Consider the following 18,103-nt stretch of genomic DNA (forward strand, 5'->3'; position numbering starts at 1 on the left):
ATGACACAACAAAAAGAGACAGAGAGGAGAGACAATAAGAGATGCAGCAGACCAGGAAGCTGAAGTGGCACAAGAGATTGAGCACCTCTCTCCCACTCTGGAAGGTCTCAGGATCAGATCCCAGTGCTGCCTAAAGAGAAGACAAGCAGACATAGAACAATGCATAGTACATGGACACAGAGAGCAGAGAAGGGGAGAGTGGTAAATAAATCTTTAGGGAAAAAAATAAAAGAAGACATTGGATGAGCACAAAGAAAAAATCTGAAAGCATACATAGAAAAATAGCAGATCTTATGGGAATGAAAGTTGCAATAAATGAAATTTAAAATATACTGGAATCATATAATAGCAGATTTGAAGAGGCAGAAGTGAGGTTTGGTGAGCTAGAAGAAATGGCCTCTGAAAGCAAACATACAAAAGAACTGATGAAGAAAAGAATGGAAAGACTGGAACAAGGTGTCAGGGAACTAAACAATGGCAAAAGATGTGCAAACATACATGTCATGGGTATCCCAGAAGGAGAAGAAAAGGGGCAGAATGAATATTTGAAGAAATAATGGTAGAAAATTTTCCAGTCCTATTGAAGGACATAGGTAGCCATGTCCAAGAAGCACAACATACTCCCATCCAAATAAATCTGAATAGACCAACTCTGAGACATTACTAATCAGAATGTCAAATGTCAAAGATAAAGAGAGAATTCTGAGAGCAGCAAGAGAAAAGCAATATAAACATACCAGGGATGCCCAATAAGATTAAGTGCTGGCAGTGGACTTGGCCCAGTGGTTAGGGCGTCCATCTACCACATGGGAGGTCCGCAGTTCAAACCCCAGGCCTCCTTGACCCATGTGGAGCTGGCCCATGCACAGTGCTGATGCGCACAAGGAGTGCCATGCCACGCAGGGGTGTCCCCTGCATAGGGGAGCCCCCCACACAAAGAGTGCACCCCGTAAGGAGAGCTGCCCAGCATGAAAGAAAGTGTAGCCTGCCCAGGAATGGTGCCGCACACACGGAGAGCTGACACAGCAAAATGACGCAACCAAAAGAAACACAGATTCCCATGCTGCTGACAACAGAAGCGGACAAAGAAGACACAGCAAATAGACAAAGAGAACAGACAATTGGGGTGGATGGGGGAGGGGAGAGAAATAAATAAATCTTAAAAAAAAAAAATTAAGTGCTGATTTCTCATCAAAAACCATGGAGACAAGAAGACAGTGGTATGATATATTTAAGATACTGCAAGAGAAAAACTTCCAGCCAAGAATCTTATATCCAACAAGACTGTCTTTCAAAAATGAGGGTGAGGTTAGAATATTCACAGATAAACAGAAACTAAGAGCGTTTATAACTAAAAGACTGGCTTTGCAAGAAATATTAAAGGATATGCTACACTCTGAAAAGACAGGAGAGAGTGGCTTGGAAGAGAGTCTAGAAATAAAAATTATATCAATAAAAGTAACTAAAAGACTCAAAAGTGTGCTGAAAATAAAATATGAGATAAAACCCAAAGGTCAAAATGGGTGAAATATGTCCCCAAATAAGACTGCCTTTACAGTAATAACACTGAATGTTAATGGGTTAAAGTCCCCAATCAAAAGACACAGACTGGGAGAATGTATAAGAAAATATGAGCCACCTATATGCTGTCTGCAAGAGACTCACCTTAGACCTAAGGATACCAATAGATCGAAAATGAAAGGCTGGAAAAAGATATTCCATGTATTCAGTAAAAAAAAGTCCATACCTATACTTATATTAGATGATATAGACTTTAAGCGATACTATTAATATGCAATCTGAGGAGGAAGTCAGGAAAAAATTCCATTTACAAGAGCAACTAAAAGAACCAAATATTTAGGAAGAAACAACCGACGATGTAAAGCAGTTGTGTTCAGAAAACTGTAATTCGTCATTAAAAGGAAAAAAAAAAGATCTAAATAATTGGAAGAACATCCCATGCTCATGGACTGGAAGACTAAATATCATTAAGATGTCAATTCTATGCAAATTGATATACACATTCAAAGCAATCCCAATAAAAATTCCACCAGCATTTTTAAATAAATGGAAAACATGATTATCAAATTTATTTGGAAGAGTAAGGAGTCCCGAATAACCAGAAACATCTTAAAAAGCAAAAATGAAGTTGGAGGACTCTCATTTTCAGACTTTAAATCGTATTACCTTGTTGCAATGGTAAAAACAGCATGGTACTGGAATAAAGACAGACACATAGACCAATGGAACCGAATTGATGGTTAAGAAACAGACCTTCACATCTATGATCAAGTGATATTTGACAAGCTTGTCAAATCCACCCAGCTAAGACCGAACAGTCCATTCAACAAATGGTGCAGAATTGATAGCCAAAAGAAGGAAAGAGGACCACTATTTCACACATTATACAAACATTAACTCAAAATGAATCAAAAACCTAAATAGAAAAGCAAGAACCATAAAGCTTCTAGAAGAAAATGTAGAAAAATATCTTCAAGCCCTGATGGTAGGTGGTGGATTCTTAAAGGAGATAAGAGGAAGACTGAGATGAACTACTGATGTTTAACGTATGTAGAACTTTTAATTAACTTTTTTGTAAAAGTGTGGAAATGTATAGAGTTGATGGTAAAACATTATAGTGAGTAACAACTGGTTTATAAATTGGAATGTGGCTGAAAAGAGTAGTCTAGGGATGTGAATGCCAATTGAAAGAAAGCTAGAGAATAATCTAGGGACTGAATACACAGTAAACCCAGAGGTGGATGAGAATTGTGGTTGTGGTACAGATGCAAGAGTGTCCTTTGTAAGCTAGAGCAGATGTAAATCCCTATTGCAGGGTGGTGGGAATGTGGAGAAGCATGAGAAAATACAACTGGAGTGACCTGTGGACTGTGGTTAACAATGATAATGTAATATTCATGTATCTATGCCAAATACGTACTCTGTTGATAATGGCAGAGTACGGAAAAAGTGTGCTAAATGTACTCTATGGACCTGGTAATAGTCTGATGATACTATGTCATAATTTGTAACAAATGTTCCACCATGATGTGACGTATTAATAGAGGGATGTTGTATGGGAATCCTTCATATGTGCATGATTGTTTTATAAGTTTACAATGTCTGTCATAAAAAAATATATTTAAAAAATAATAGGGTGGGTTGGGGGAAAATACACCAAATGTAAGATAAGGGCTATAGTTAGTAGTAAAATTTTGATGATATTCTTTCATCATTTGTAACAAATGTCTCACAACAATGCAAGGTATTGGTAGTGGGTTGATGTATGTGACCCCTGTCTGATGTTATGCATGTTAAGTTCACAACTTTTACTATACACTTGTTGTTTATGTATGTTCATATATAAATGATATAAAATAATAATAATAGAGTGGGTTGGGGGAAAAATATGTCAAATGTAAGATACTTTGGTTAGTTGTAATATTTTGAGGATGCTCTTTAATCATTAATTTAAAATGTTTTACAACAATACAAGGTATTGTTGGTAGGGTGAGGTATGATGTCCCTCTATGATGTTTTATGAGTTCTCAACTATTACTATACACTTACAGTTTATGTATGTTTATATATGTATGGTATACTTCAGTAAGTTAAAAAAAAAAAAAGAATATTAGATCAAACTGATGGTCCAAGAACATGTGACTATCTCCTCAAATCCCTAGAAAAGAACAGTCTTGAGAGTATGGGGAAATAGGAATGGGTATAGGCTAGATTTGATAGGCAGATGAAACCATGGCCCAAAATGGGCAGAGAGAGCTACAGCTGGAGATGGGAATGCCTCTGCGGGTGCTCCAAGGTTAGAGTTGGTAGAAATGGAAGAGAGGATGTCTGTATTACTAAGAGCAGTTAGGCCCTAGAGTAACCAAAGTGGTTGCTAAGGGAAATGCATGAAGAGCAGACAGGCAGGATGACCCCTCCAAAGTCCCTCAGTGACAGGTAATGAATGACAAGGTCATTTGCCTACAGGCTGTAATGGGAAGGGTGGGCTCTGAACAGAAAAGCCCGGGAAGCATCCAGGTGGCCACCCACACCCAGGAGACATAGGGAGACCCTATGCAAAGAAGAGGAGTTGCTAACATTCTCGTCCACACATCTTACTCTTCCCCACCCATGCCTGGGACAGGCCACGGCATATAGAAATGACAATAATGGAATGGTTAGTAAGTAATCCTAAAAAAAAAAAGCATTCATTAATAATCATAATATTGAGAAAAAAATGACAAAGACTCAGACTCAATAGCCAAAGTATAATTAATAAAGTATGAGACTTTAAAAGAAGTACAAAAATTTCCAAGAGAAAATATATATACTGCAGACAATTATTATAAGGACAAGTTCTTGCTAAAAAGAATCACTTGAGATCTAGAAGTCAAAATATGATAACTAAAGCTAAAAATTCAGTTGATGGGATAAATGACAGAAAATACACACCCAACAAGTGACTAGTGATTTGGAAGATCAAGCTGAGGAAGCTTCTCAGAACTCAGCCCAAGATATCCAAGAGCTGATATGCATGATAAAAAGTTAAAAGACAGGCAGCTAGCTCCATAGGTTACCGGGGGATGAAGTGGGCATAGGGCGTAGGGAATAAGCTTAAATGATATAGAGGTCCTATTTGGAATGATGGGAATGCTTTGGTAATGGATGGTGGTAATGGTAACTCAACACTGTTAATATAATTAGCAGCACTGAAATATATATCTGAATGTGGTTACAGGGGGAAATGTTAAGTTGTGTATATGGTAATAGAATAATAATTTAAAAATTAAAATTTCATGGAACTGCACTACACAGTGAACCCTAAGTTAAACCATGGACTATAGTTAATAGCACAATTATAAAAATGTGCTTTCATCACTTGTAACAAATGCACCACACCAATGCAAGGTGTTAATAATAGGTATATAGGAATCCTGTATTATATGCACAATTGTTCTGTAAAACCACAACTTCTCTAACTAAAAAAAAAAAAAAAAAATCAGAGAGAAGTAGCTAGATCCAGAAGTTTCAACATCTAACTAATAAGAGCTCCAAAAGATAATAAAACAGAGAACAGAAAAAAGAGGAGAGGGACAGTAATAGAAAGAAAAAGAAAACTTTTCAAAGCTGAAGAAAGACATGTCTTAGAATTAAAGGGTCCATAGAATAAGTCACATAATAGTAGATATATATACGTATCTTTAAATACTGATAAATTTTCAAAATACCAGTTTCTGGTACCATTTATTAAGAAAAGGGACACTAGCAGAGAAATGTTTTTGGAGGAAAAAGTCATCAAAAATTTTAGACGTGTTAAAATGGTGGCTGTAAGACATCCAGTTGGGTACAGATGGAATAAGGAGCTGGTCATGTAGGTAAGGATTCCCAAGGAAAAGATGGGAGTGAACTTATAAATCTGGAAGTTGTGCATATGTGATCAACTAAAACAGGGAATGTGTGGGATACAGGGTTGTCTTATGTTACAGTACGGAGATAAAGTAGCATAAAAAGAAGAGGCTAAGGCCGAATGTCTTAAGGAGCTTCAGAATTTAAGAATGAGTAGAATAGATGATGCCAGCAAAGGAGAACAAGAAGGAGCATCCAGGAGAATAAGGCACCAGAAAAGCCAAGGCAAGAGGGTATTTCAAGAATGATAGAGGTCAAGTAAGATAGGGATATATGTCTATTACATTTGGTGAAAAGAAAGTACTTATAATTTTTTAAGGTTATTTCAGTAGAGAGGGAGCATGAAACCAGACCAAGGTGGGATGAGGAGGAACTGTGAGAAAATGTAGATGGAGAATATAATGAATTTGAGGAATCTGGCTGAGAACAAGAAGAGAAGGGAGAGGTGGAGGCAGGAGGGTCTTATAGAATTGAGAAGGGGTTTTGTTTTCTTTGGATAGGAGATCACTGACAGATTTAAATGTTGGTGAGTAGTGCTAATAGCAAGGAATAAGATGAAGATAGAGAAAGATAAGTGATAATCCGAAATCCAATATCCCTAATAAAGCACAGTGGGATTTCTCTCACTTTTTAAAAGTCCCAGATAATGGCAAGAATTTGAAAAATCAATTCATGTATAACACTACTCATAAATAAGATATTACATCATGCATTAGCTGAATGTTACAATGATAAAAAATATGTATATGAACAGAACAACTGAAAGTCTGCAGACCAGAAAATAGTTAATGAAGTAAATTTCTGAGCCAGTTGACCTAGGGCTCTAGAACTGTGCTGTCCAATATAGTAGCCATTAGCCATATGCAGCTATTTAAATTTAAATAAATTAAAATTAAATAAAATTTAATATTCAGTTTCATAGACAGAGAAGCCACATTTCAAGTGATCAGTAGTCTCATCAAACAATTTCATCTTAACAGAAAGTTCTATTGGACAGTGCCAGAATAGACTTCAAGCTCCTTTAAGGCAAATTTTTTGCCTTAAAATTTTAATTTTTTTTTAATTAAAGTAGTAGGTTTACAGAAAAATCATGAAGAAAATACAGTTCCCATATAATCCTCTCACTCATGTAGTTTTCCCAATTAACACTTCGTATGAGTGTAGTAGCTTTGTTACAACTGATGAAACATTACTTTAATACTATAAACTAAATTCCGTAATTTACATTAGGGTTCACTTTTTGTGTTGTACATTCCTATGTTTTGGGTTTTAAAAAAAATTTTTATTCTAATAGCATATATACAGTAACCTAAAATGTCCCCTTTAAACCACATTCAAATCTTTAATTCTGTGGTATTAATTACATTCACAATGTTGTGCTGCCATCACCACCATCTATTAATATTACCAAAGTTTTTCTATCACCCCAAACAGAAACTGTACCAATTAAGCATTAACTCCATTCCCTATCTCCAGCCTAGCTCCTTATTCTAAATTCTGTGGTAGTTTCTACATGCCTGGATTCTAAATTCTGACTATTAAATTTGCTTGTACTAATTATTTCATATCACTGAGATCATATCACACATTTGTCCTTTGGTGACTGCCTTATTTCACTCAGCATGATGTCTTCAAGGTTAATCCATGACATTGCATGTATCAGAACTTCATTCCTTTATCTGGCTGAATAATAATCCATTATTACGGATATACCACCTTTTCTTTATCCACCCATCTGTTGAGTTGCTTTCATCTTTGGGCAATTGTGAATAACATGCTTTGATCATCAGTTACAATGATCTGTTTGAATCCCCACTTTCAGTTATTTTGGGTATATACCTAGAAGTGGGATTGCCAGGCCAATATGGTAATTCAATACTTAACTTTCTGAGGAACTGTCAAACTCTTTTTCACAGTGGCTGCACTATTTTACCTTCCCACCCAATATGAATGAGCATTCCTATTTCTCTGTATCCTCTCCAAAACCTGTAATTTTCTGTTTATTTTTAATAGTAACCATTCTAGGGGGTATGAAATGATATTGCACTGTTTTTTTGTTTGTGTTTTTTTAAGCATTCAGGTTTAAGAAAAGTATTTTATTTTTAGAAATTTTGGGTTTACAGACCAATCATGCATAAAATAGAGAATTCCTATATACCACACCACCACAAACACCTTGCATTAATGTGGAACACTTGTTGCAACTGATGATAGAATTTTTTTTGTAATTGTACTAAATTTTTAACAGTAATCACCTTTGTTAAAATTGATGAAAAATTATTAAAATAGTACTATTTCCCATAGTTTATATTTGCTATATTTTTTCCATATACTATGCTATTATTAACAACTTGTTTTAGTGTCATATTTGTTATAATTCATAAAAGAACATTCTTATACTTGTACTATTAACTATAGTCCATTAGCTACATGGGTTCATTATGTTTGTTATACAGTCCTATGTTTTACCTTTTAATTTTTATTCTAGTAATATATATGTTATTGTGGTTTGATTTGCATTTCCCTGATGGCTAATGATGTTGAGCATCTTTTCATGTGATTTTGGCCATATGTATATCTTCTCTAGAGAAATATTTGTTAAAATTTTTGGAATATTTATCTTTTTGTTGTTGAGTGTAGGATTTCTTCATATAGGCTGGATATTAAACCCTTATTGGATATGTGGTTTCCAAGTATTTCCCCCTATTCTGTAGATAGCCTTTTTACTTTTATAATGAAGTCCATTGATGCATAAAAGATTTAAATCTTGATGAGTCCTATTTATCTATTTTTCCTTTGGTTGTGCTTTCATCATAAAGTCTAATAATCTATTGCCCAACAGAATGTCCTAGAGATGCTTTCTTGTTTTCTTCTAGTTTTATAGTTTTTTAGGTCTTTGATCCATTTCGAGTTAAATTTCATATATGGTATGAGGTAGGAGTCACCTTCATTCTTTTGCATGTGGATATCAATTTTTCCCAGAACCACCTGTTGAAAAGACTGTTCTTTCCCCATTGAGTAGATTTGGCTTTCTTGTAAAAAACCAGGTGGCCATAAAACCAATACTTAATCTTATTAGGCATTTCTCCTGCAGCTCTCAGAACTCTTTCCTTATCCTGGGAACTCAACACTTTCACTACTATGGGTTTGGGTGTGGTTTTCTTTGAGTTTATACTGTTTGGGGTTCAATGGGCTTTAGACCATTATAGACTCCAGGAGAAAGCATGACCTGGCAGTACCTTAATGTCAAATTTCTAGCCTCCAAACTGTGAGACAACTTCCTATTGTTCAGGCAATCATTTTGTGGCCTAGCAAACTAAATCATCATTCTACATTTTGATAAAATATAGGTTTATTTGCTAAATAAAAGATAGGTGTTTTGCTAATCTGACAACCCTACCCCTAAGGAGCTCAAGGAACTTCAATGCTATTAGCTCATTCAACTTCCTATGACAATGAAAGAATAGAAAAGGCATTATGTGTGTTTTATAGATAATGACTTCAGGATTAGCCCAGTTTGACACATAAGCTGGAGCAAAAAAATTAGAATCATTATATGTCTATTTGCAAGATAGCAAATGGTTAAAGAGTTACATGCTGCAATCTTATCTATAAATTTGCAGGAAACACAAATATACAACTATTTTTAAAGTTCCACAGAATCCTTAAATAAGTAAACATTTCTGGAAGATTATCTTTCACAAAATTCTGCTTATGAAATATTGATTACCTTTGACCTTTCAACTAGACCATAAGAGTGTGCGGGAGGCAGGGTGAGCCCTTCCCATTTACATATCAGTTTTAATCACACACATGTCTAGGGAAGGGATAGAAGTTATAAGTCGCAACCTTCTAGAAATACCTAGTGGTGAAAAGGAAAGCCATGAGAAGAGGTGCAAATGGGGAAGCAGATTTGGCTCAACTGATAGAGCATCCATCTACCACATAGGAGGTCCAGGGTTCAAATCCAGGGCCTCCTGACCCATGTGGTGAGCTGGCCCACACACAGTGCTGATGCACACAAGGAGTGACGTGCCACGTCCCCCGCATAGGGGAGCCCCATGTGCAAGGAGTGTACCCTGCAAAGAGAGCTGCCCTGCATGGAAAAAAGCACAGCCTGCCTAGGAATGGAGCTACACACACGGAGAGCTGACATAGCAAGATGATGCAACAAAAAGAGACAGATTCCCAGAGCCCCTGACAAGAATGCAAGCAGACACAGTGAATGGACATAGAGAGCAGACAATGGGGGGGGGGGGGGGGGATAAATCTAGGAGAAAAAAAAAGAAGAGGTGCAAATGGAACACTGCTTCCTCAGTGCACACTGCTCCGTCCAGAAGAGTGAGCTGCTTCCTCCTCACCTGGGGCGTTATTCAACTAGTCATCCATTCATCCCACAATTATTAATGAGTAACTATGATGTACCAGGCCCTGTGTTAGGTACTTGGGGTACATCAGTGATGAGAACAAGCAAAAAGCCCAGCTCTCATGGAGCTTATATTATTATAGTTCAGAATTCTTACTTGCATTTCCTAACTAAGGATTTTTAAAATACATGCCCTTGAACGTTTTCATCTTTTCCCCACATTCTTCTTCTTTATTTTAATTTTCTCTTATTTTATGCAGTTGACTGTGTGGAAGAATGGAAGTAGGATTTTCATTGGTTTTTGTTAATTTTCTCACACTGGCAAAGTTTTATTATATGTGGGGGACATGGATTAAAACCTAATTCTTAAGGAGTTAATGCTTAAATTGTACAGAGTTTCTATTTAGGTTGATCATGAAGTTTTAGTAATGGATGGTGGTAATGGAAGCAAAACATTATGAATGTAATTAACAGCACTAAATTATATACTTGAATGTGGTTAAAAGGGGAAACTTTAAGTTATATATATGTTACTAGAATACAATTATTTTTTAAAAACCCATAGGACTGTACAGCATAATACAGTGAACACTATTGTAAATGATAAACTATAGTCAATAGTACAATTATAAAAATGTTCTTTTATGAATTATAACACATATGCCACCACACTAATGTAAGGTGTTAAAAATAGGGTGGTTATGGTGGTTTGGACTTGTATGTACCCCAGACAACCATGTTCCTAAAGCTAATCCATTCCTGTGGGTATAAATCTATTGTAAGACTTTTTGATGAGGCTACTTCAATTAAGGCATGGCTCAGAGTGGATCTTATTCCTCTTACTGGAATCCTTTACAAGGGAATGAAATTCACACAAAGAGAGAGAAAGCCATGGAAGCAAGAACCTGAAAGCAATGAATCCTGGAAGAGAAGGGAGAGACCAGCAGATGCTGCCATGTGCCTTACGATGTGGCAGAGGAGACAAGGATTGCCTGCAAGCAGTCTTAAGGTAAAAAACATCACCTAGATGATGCCTTGATTTGGTCATTTTCTAGCCTCAAAACAGCAAGCTAATAAATTCCCATAGTTAAGCCAACCTATTTCATGATATATGCTTTCAGCAGCCTAGCAAATTAGAACAGTAGTATATGAGAATTGTGTATTTTATGCATGATTTTTCCGTAAACCTACAACTTCTATAATTTAAAAACAGAGGGAAAAACAGAATTCTTAAAAGTGGGATCTTCAAGCTTTTTTTAGGACAGATGGAGAAGGAGAAGGAGAAGAAGAACCATGTATTACTTACCAATTCTGTAAATAAGAACTTTGCTGCCAGTGCGATCCCTGGATCTCAAGATTCCGAGGTAGCCAGCATTCAGAAGGCCAAGAATACTTCTAGGATGTAGATCTGCACTTATTTCTGGACATTCTGCTCTCCACTTATAATAGTTTTTTAACAACTGAAAAATAAAATAAGAATTATCTACAGATCGGTTTTAGCATGCATGGTAAACATTTTGTGAAAAGGAAAGTCTTGGCATCATGTATGAACCTTGACACCATTATGTCATGATTTTCCTCTGGGATATCTTTTTATCTATAAAAACCAAAAGTTCCCTTTATCAAGGATAGGAGTTAATCACAGAGTCAAGCTTGAGCAATTTTCATTTGCTACCTGTGGTAAAGAGTCTCCAAAGATGGCCACCAACAATTCCTCCCCTTCTAGTATGCGCATGCCATTCCTCCCACTGAGAGGTGGACTTAATGTCCCCTCCTCTTGACTCTGGGATAACCTTGTGCCATGCTTTGGCCAACAAAATGTGGCTGAAGTGACACTGTACCAGTTCCAGGATTAGACTTAAAGAAGCCTGGAACCTTCTGTTTTCATTCTTTTGGAGATGAGACATCACATAAGATTACTAAACAGTAAGAGCCCATGTGGAGAGAGCCCTGGAGGAGGGGAGGCCGGCTTAGACATTCGAACCTTAGCCAAGTTCTCGGCTGACACCATGTGGAACAGAGATGAATTATCCCTCCTGAACCCAGCCCAAATTGCTGAATGACAAGCAAATAAATGTGTCATAAGCCACTAGGTTTTGGGGTGATTTGTTATTCACCAACAGATATCTGAAGCACCAGTTTTAGTCTTCTCTTTATAGCAGTGCACAGAGAGAATCTCAGCTCTCATTGGTGCAACTGCATCACCCAAGCCATGCTGCGTACTATAAAGGCCCCAGACTTCAGAAAAACCTTGGCCCTGCCATTTTTATCTCTGTGATCTCAGGTAGTATTTAACTCCTCTGAGTTTTGTTTCCTCTAACATAAAATACTAATACCTGCCTGTAGGGAAGCAGATTTGGCCCAGTGGTTAGGGCGTCCGTCTACCACATGGGAGGCCCAAGGTTCAAACCCGGGCCTCCTTGACCCGTGTGGAGCTGGCCCATGCGCAGTTCTGATGCACGCAAGGAATGCCGTGCCACACAGGGGTGTCCCCCACGTAGGGGAGCCCCACGCACAAGGAGTGCACCCCGTAAGGAGAGCCCAGTGCATAAAAAGTGCAGCCTGCCCAGGAATGGCGCCGCACACACGGAGAGCTGACACAGCAAGATGACGCAACGAAGAGACACAGATTCTCGGTGCTGCTGACAAGAATACAGGCGGACACAGAAGAACACACAGCGAATGGATACAGAGAGCAGACAACTGGGGGGGGAGAAGGGGAAAGAAATAAATAAAAAATAAAAAATAAAAAATAAATCTAATACCTGCCTGTAGTGTTACAGTAAAGTACATGTGGGCATAATGAGTGATAGTTAGCATTGTTATTATTAGAATAAGAAAATTATGTGGATTAACTAATCATTTAAGTATTTAGTCCAGGTTTATATTAAAAATAAATGAAATCTTTTGATTTATAGTTTCATTCATACAAAAGGACCTAAATCAAAGATTAAAAGGCAAACCTCTATACTACTGACATACTTTCTACCAGTAACACACACACAAAACCTGACTTTAACTGTTTTAGTGTTATGCATTCGGAGACCTTGAGGAACATTACACCTGGATATTAGATCCTGACAAAATATAGCTTGAAGACTTCCCACTCACTTTTCTTCCAAAAGAACCAAAAGGAAATGGCTAATCAACATATGCAAACAATACAAACATTGCCAGTATATTGTGGAAAATGCTCAAAGAAAACTGTACATTTAAAACTTGTTATATTTTAATTTTCTTCTTTACAATTTTCAGCATTCCCAATTTTTCAAAAATGACAAAGTATTTGTTTTGAGTTTGAAGCACTCTGTGACATCAAATGCATCAAATGCATTCAGATGAAAGGAAAGGAAAATTTTATATTTGAGAGTAGCAGAGGCATAAACGTGATATCTTTAACCACACAAGTGGTAATGATCTCAAGGAGAAACTACAAATGGTAAAGGAAAGGAGGAGAGGGTGGAATATTCTGAGTCTTGGGAAATGTTTCTTGCTGGGGGAAGAGAGAAGCTGGCTGGGCCCAGAGCTTCCATGCAAGAGAAGTGAGGGCAAAGTCATGCACTGTTCTGCTCTCTTTCTCTCATTTTGTCTCCCTCTCTTTCTCTGGCTCTTAAGTTCTTTCATTTCTGCATTTAATAAACTTTTTGTAACAATTTTGAAAAAACTGAGTGTTGCTAAAGAGTTAATGCAACAGAGAAGAAAGAAAAAAAGGCAATACACTTGTCAGCAAAGAAGTAATCGGTGACCTAAATAGCAGTTTTCAAAAGCAGTTAAGAACAAAAGGCCCATTGTAGAATCTGATATATTCGTTTTCACTTTTATATGATGAATTTCTCCTCCTCCCCCTGGCACACTCTTCTTCCTTCAGGTGTACTCAGAAGGCATGCTACTAAAAAAACTTCACGTCAATATTTTTTTGTGTGGTTAGAAGAACGTTAAGTCGGCAGCATAGAGACTAGAGATGTTCTTTTGTATCTTTCCATCAGAATAAGGCTCACAGCATTTTTCAATGTTCATTCCATTTTTCATAGTTCCCTCAGATGTAAAAAGTCTTTTAAATTCTGATTCAAACAAAATGCTGGAAGTAGCATATTAGCCCCCATATAGAAATAGATGGTTTTATTTGCCCATAGAATGTTAGAAGTAGTGGCTTCCTTCAATGGGATCCTTTAGGTAATAGATGTCCAGCGAATTCATCTACAGAGCTCTGGGTACCAAAGTGGAGGTAATTATATAAAAGATGTAAATAAACTGCTTCTGAAAAACTCTCGAACAAACGATTGAATGTCCTCAACAACAATAAATAAATAGGCTACTAATGAATATTTGTGATTGTGCTTGTTTTCTACAATTAGGAGCATAGCTATTAAAATTTTTGAGTTTTCCTTTAAGTATTCTTTATAATAGCCTGGGTTTCTTCTTATATATTGTATGCTTTCAAACAAAATAACAACCACTATATTTGTGCCAATTTTAGGGTTTAATATCATCATTTCAATTCCTCCTCACATCTAGCCTGCGCAGTAACTATTGTTGCCCTATTTTACAGATAAAAACTAAAGCTTAGAGGAGTTACACATTTGTCCAAGGGCAATAACTATCAGCAGCAGAGTGAAAAGTGAAACTGACATGATAGGCTTAATTTTTATTTAAGAAGCTGCATTTCAAGAAATACAAGCAGGAACAGTGAATGGAATTTTGAAAGCTTAGAAGTCTTTGGGAAATCATGAAAATAATTAAAGGATAAAAAATTTATCACAGATCAAAAAATAGTAGGAACTGTTATTCATTTTTGAAAGACAGGAGTTCATAAAAATATGCTGAACAGAGAGAGGATAACTGTTGGTGGCTTTTTAAAAAGTTCATTGTTTTAAACAGAAGGGGCAAGTGTAGCACGATAGAGAACATGTGCTCTGGTACAACACAAGTTCAAATCCTGGCTTAGATTTAGGAGCTATGTGATTTTGGACAAGCTACTTACTCTTTACTTCTCAGTTTCTTCCAAAAGGAGAAATGATGTAATCCATAGATACGTTACTTACCAGAGTGCCCAGTATTCCATAAGCATATTGGCTAATTACAATTATACAGCCTCATTAATTCATTATAACTTCAGGTACCAAAATTAGAATACTAATAGTGTCCTCTATAAAATAGTATCCAGTGAGTAAATGAACAAGATATTCTGGAGTAAGTAAAGATCATTTCTATCAGGAGTTTTCAGGGAAAGTCTCATAAATGAAGCAAAATTTCAGCTGGTCTTGACAGATGAACAGGACACAAAGAATGAGGAAATACATTAAGTATGTTCCAGGCGTGACAATGGCATATAGACAACTGGAAAATGAGGAACACATAAGGCATATTTAGAGTGCATCCGAGGATAGTGAGTATATATGGCATACAATGATATATATATGCCAATGCCTTCTGTTTCTGTTCATGTCCTAGTTCCATTTTCTTGACTGTGACACTGTTTAACTACTTAACCTTGGATAAGTTACTTAAACTCTCATAGTCTGTTTCCTTAATAGTAATATGGAAATAATGATTGTACTACCTTATTGAATTTTTGTAACAGAAAAATGAAAGTAAACATTAATAGACTTGAAAAAAACTAGAATAACTCAAAATTGCATTATACCCAAAGTACTAATTAAGGTTTCTTCTTCACACACTGAAACTAGAGGGTTTGGTGGGTTGTTGTTTTTTTTTTTGTCTTCATTATGAAAAATGAGAGTTTGAGTTTAATTGCCTTTGTGGAGTTTTACCTTCTTACCCTTTCTTTTCCAGTTGGCAGAAAAGTCAGGCAAAGAGGTCACAGACAGAAACTTGATTTCTATCCAGTGGATTTAGACACTGTCCTGCTAGCCAATTCTTCAACAGCATGGTGCAGTGAAAGCAATTCAGTAAAATAAAGAATGCAGAAAGAAATATGTCACAGAGGCTAGAAGTAAATTTTATTTTTCTATTTAGATAATACTTTTAAAAAGCAGCCAAAAGGAAGTCAGCAAATCAGACAATTTTTATTATTAGTTATCTCTACACATATAAATGTTTAAGGCCTCTCTCTATGTACTTGCCATAGAACCTAAGATTGTCTACCTACTCAGTAACTGCTAATTACATATTAGTTTATTACTAACGATTTTAGGACACGTGGGCATCCATCTGATCAAGTCAAAATAAATAAAGCTGGATTCCTGTTTCACTTATTACATCAAAATAAATCCAGATACAGTGGGAAATGTTATGATGTATATATGTTACCACAATAAAAACTTTTAAATAATATTTCTTAAATAAACCTATGTCATATAACTAAGGCTTGCTCAGAGGAAAATTTATATCCTTAAACATTTATAATATTAAAGAACTAGTAAGTGAATATGTAAGTTAAACAAATAAACAAAAACAAATCTATGTAAATTGATTAAAAAAAGAAGCCAAAATTACCATAAAAGATTCTGGGATAGAGGAAGAACTTATAAAACCCAGAAGCAATCAAGAAGCAATCAAATCAATTGCATATGATTATATAAAAAGGCTTAAATTCTGAACAGAAAGAAAACTGTATAAATAATGTAAAAAACCAAACAACTATGACAAAAGGCTATTTTCCTTAATAAAGATATTTTATGAACCAATAAAAGATGATAATATCCCAACATAAAAATGAACAAATGGCCAAACAGGCACTTAACTGGAAAAGAATTATTTTTTTAATATAAAAAGATGATTAACCTCACTTGTAATTAAATAAATGCATATTATAATAACAGTGAGGAACTATTTCCAACCAAGCAGCTTGACAGAGCAAGTTTGATAACACTATGTAGGTGGTAATATAGAGAAAAATGGTACCATCACGTAATGTCAGAGTGAAAATTGGAGACAGCTCTTTGAATGACAGTGTGGTACAACTGTCAACCTTGAAAATGTGTGTCCCACTTTATCCAGCAATTGTGCAGACTGAACATATCTGATAAAGATATATTCCTATTTACCCACAAAAATAAAATGTACAAGGACACACTACCTTAATAAAATGCCCTAGTTCGGTGACAGTAGAAATCTCATTCATCCTGTTTACTGTATCTGGTCCTGTGCATTGCCAGACTAATTATAGGAGTTCAAAAATAATCACTGATTTAAAGTATTAAAAGCAAAACACTACAAACCAAGAATTTGTTGTCTTGGCAAAACTGTCTTTCAAAAATGATGACGATATTAAGACATTCTCAGATAAACAAAAGCTGAGGGAGTTCATCACCACTAAACCAGGCCAGCCAACGAGGCTAAAGGGAATTCTGCAGGTTGAAAGGAAAGGACAATAGACAATAAATTGAAGCCTCATGACGAAAATAAAGATCTCTGGCAAGGGTAATGACAGGCGTAATTATAAATGCCAATACACTTGTATTTTTTTTTTTTTTTGGTTTGTAACTACTTTTTACTTTCAACAGGATCTAAAAGATCATACACAAAATGTAATAATAAATCAGTGGGTTTAGACTCATAATGTATAAACAGGAAATTTATGACAAGAATTACATAAAGGCGGGGGGACAGAGGCATATAGGAACAGAGTTTGTGTACACTATTTAACTTAAGTTGGTATCAAAGTAAATACGATTTTTATAGTTAGATTGTTAAATTTAAGCTCCAACTACAAAGAAAATATCAGATAATATGTAAGCTCATAGACACAGAAATTAGAGTACAGGTTGCCAGGGCGAGGTGGCAGGGGAAATAAGGTGTTAATGCCAAATGGGTGTAGGGTTTCTTTTTGGCAAGATGGGAAAGTTTAGTAAAGGTGGTGAGGAGACCGCAGCATGATGTATGTGATTGATTTCACTGAATGGTATGCTTGGGAATGGTTTAGATGGAGAGTTCATGTTGTATATATGTTTCCATAATTGAAAAAGGAAAAAACAACTAGAGACAATGAAAAATAAAGGGAATACATGATCCTGGATGGGATTTAGCAAGAGAGGAGAGAAGACTCAAAAGGACATTATTAGGACATATGAAAAAAATTGAAATATAGACTAAAGCTTTATAGCAATGCTAAATTTCTTTAACCTGATAACTGCATTTAAGGTGGATACATAAGTTCATATCCTTGTTCCTAGGAAATATACATGCAGTATTAAGTGAACAAGGAATCGGATGTATTCAACCTACACTCAAGAGTTCAGAAAATGGATAGACGAATGTATGGATAGGTGGATATTAATAGATAGCTAGATAGATGAAATGATATGGCAAATGTGGCAAAATGTAAAAATGGATGGTTCTGGGTATCTTGGAGGATAGGAGTATGTAATT

The 18,103-nt window shown here is 36.0% G+C and overlaps 1 protein-coding gene across 1 annotated transcript in view; it reads right to left on the reverse strand.

The window, feature by feature from the left end:
- Positions 1 to 18,103, reverse strand: part of TTPA (alpha tocopherol transfer protein) — a 30,198-nt gene that overhangs the window by 8,913 nt on the left and 3,182 nt on the right. Inside the window, exon 2 of the mRNA XM_058275572.2 lies at positions 11,079 to 11,232. Within this exon, the coding sequence (XP_058131555.1) occupies positions 11,079 to 11,232 (154 nt within the window). The remainder of the gene's footprint in view (positions 1 to 11,078; positions 11,233 to 18,103) is intronic.

Source organism: Dasypus novemcinctus, chromosome 14 (assembly GCF_030445035.2).
Source record: "Dasypus novemcinctus isolate mDasNov1 chromosome 14, mDasNov1.1.hap2, whole genome shotgun sequence".
Lineage (NCBI taxonomy): Eukaryota > Metazoa > Chordata > Mammalia > Cingulata > Dasypodidae > Dasypus > Dasypus novemcinctus.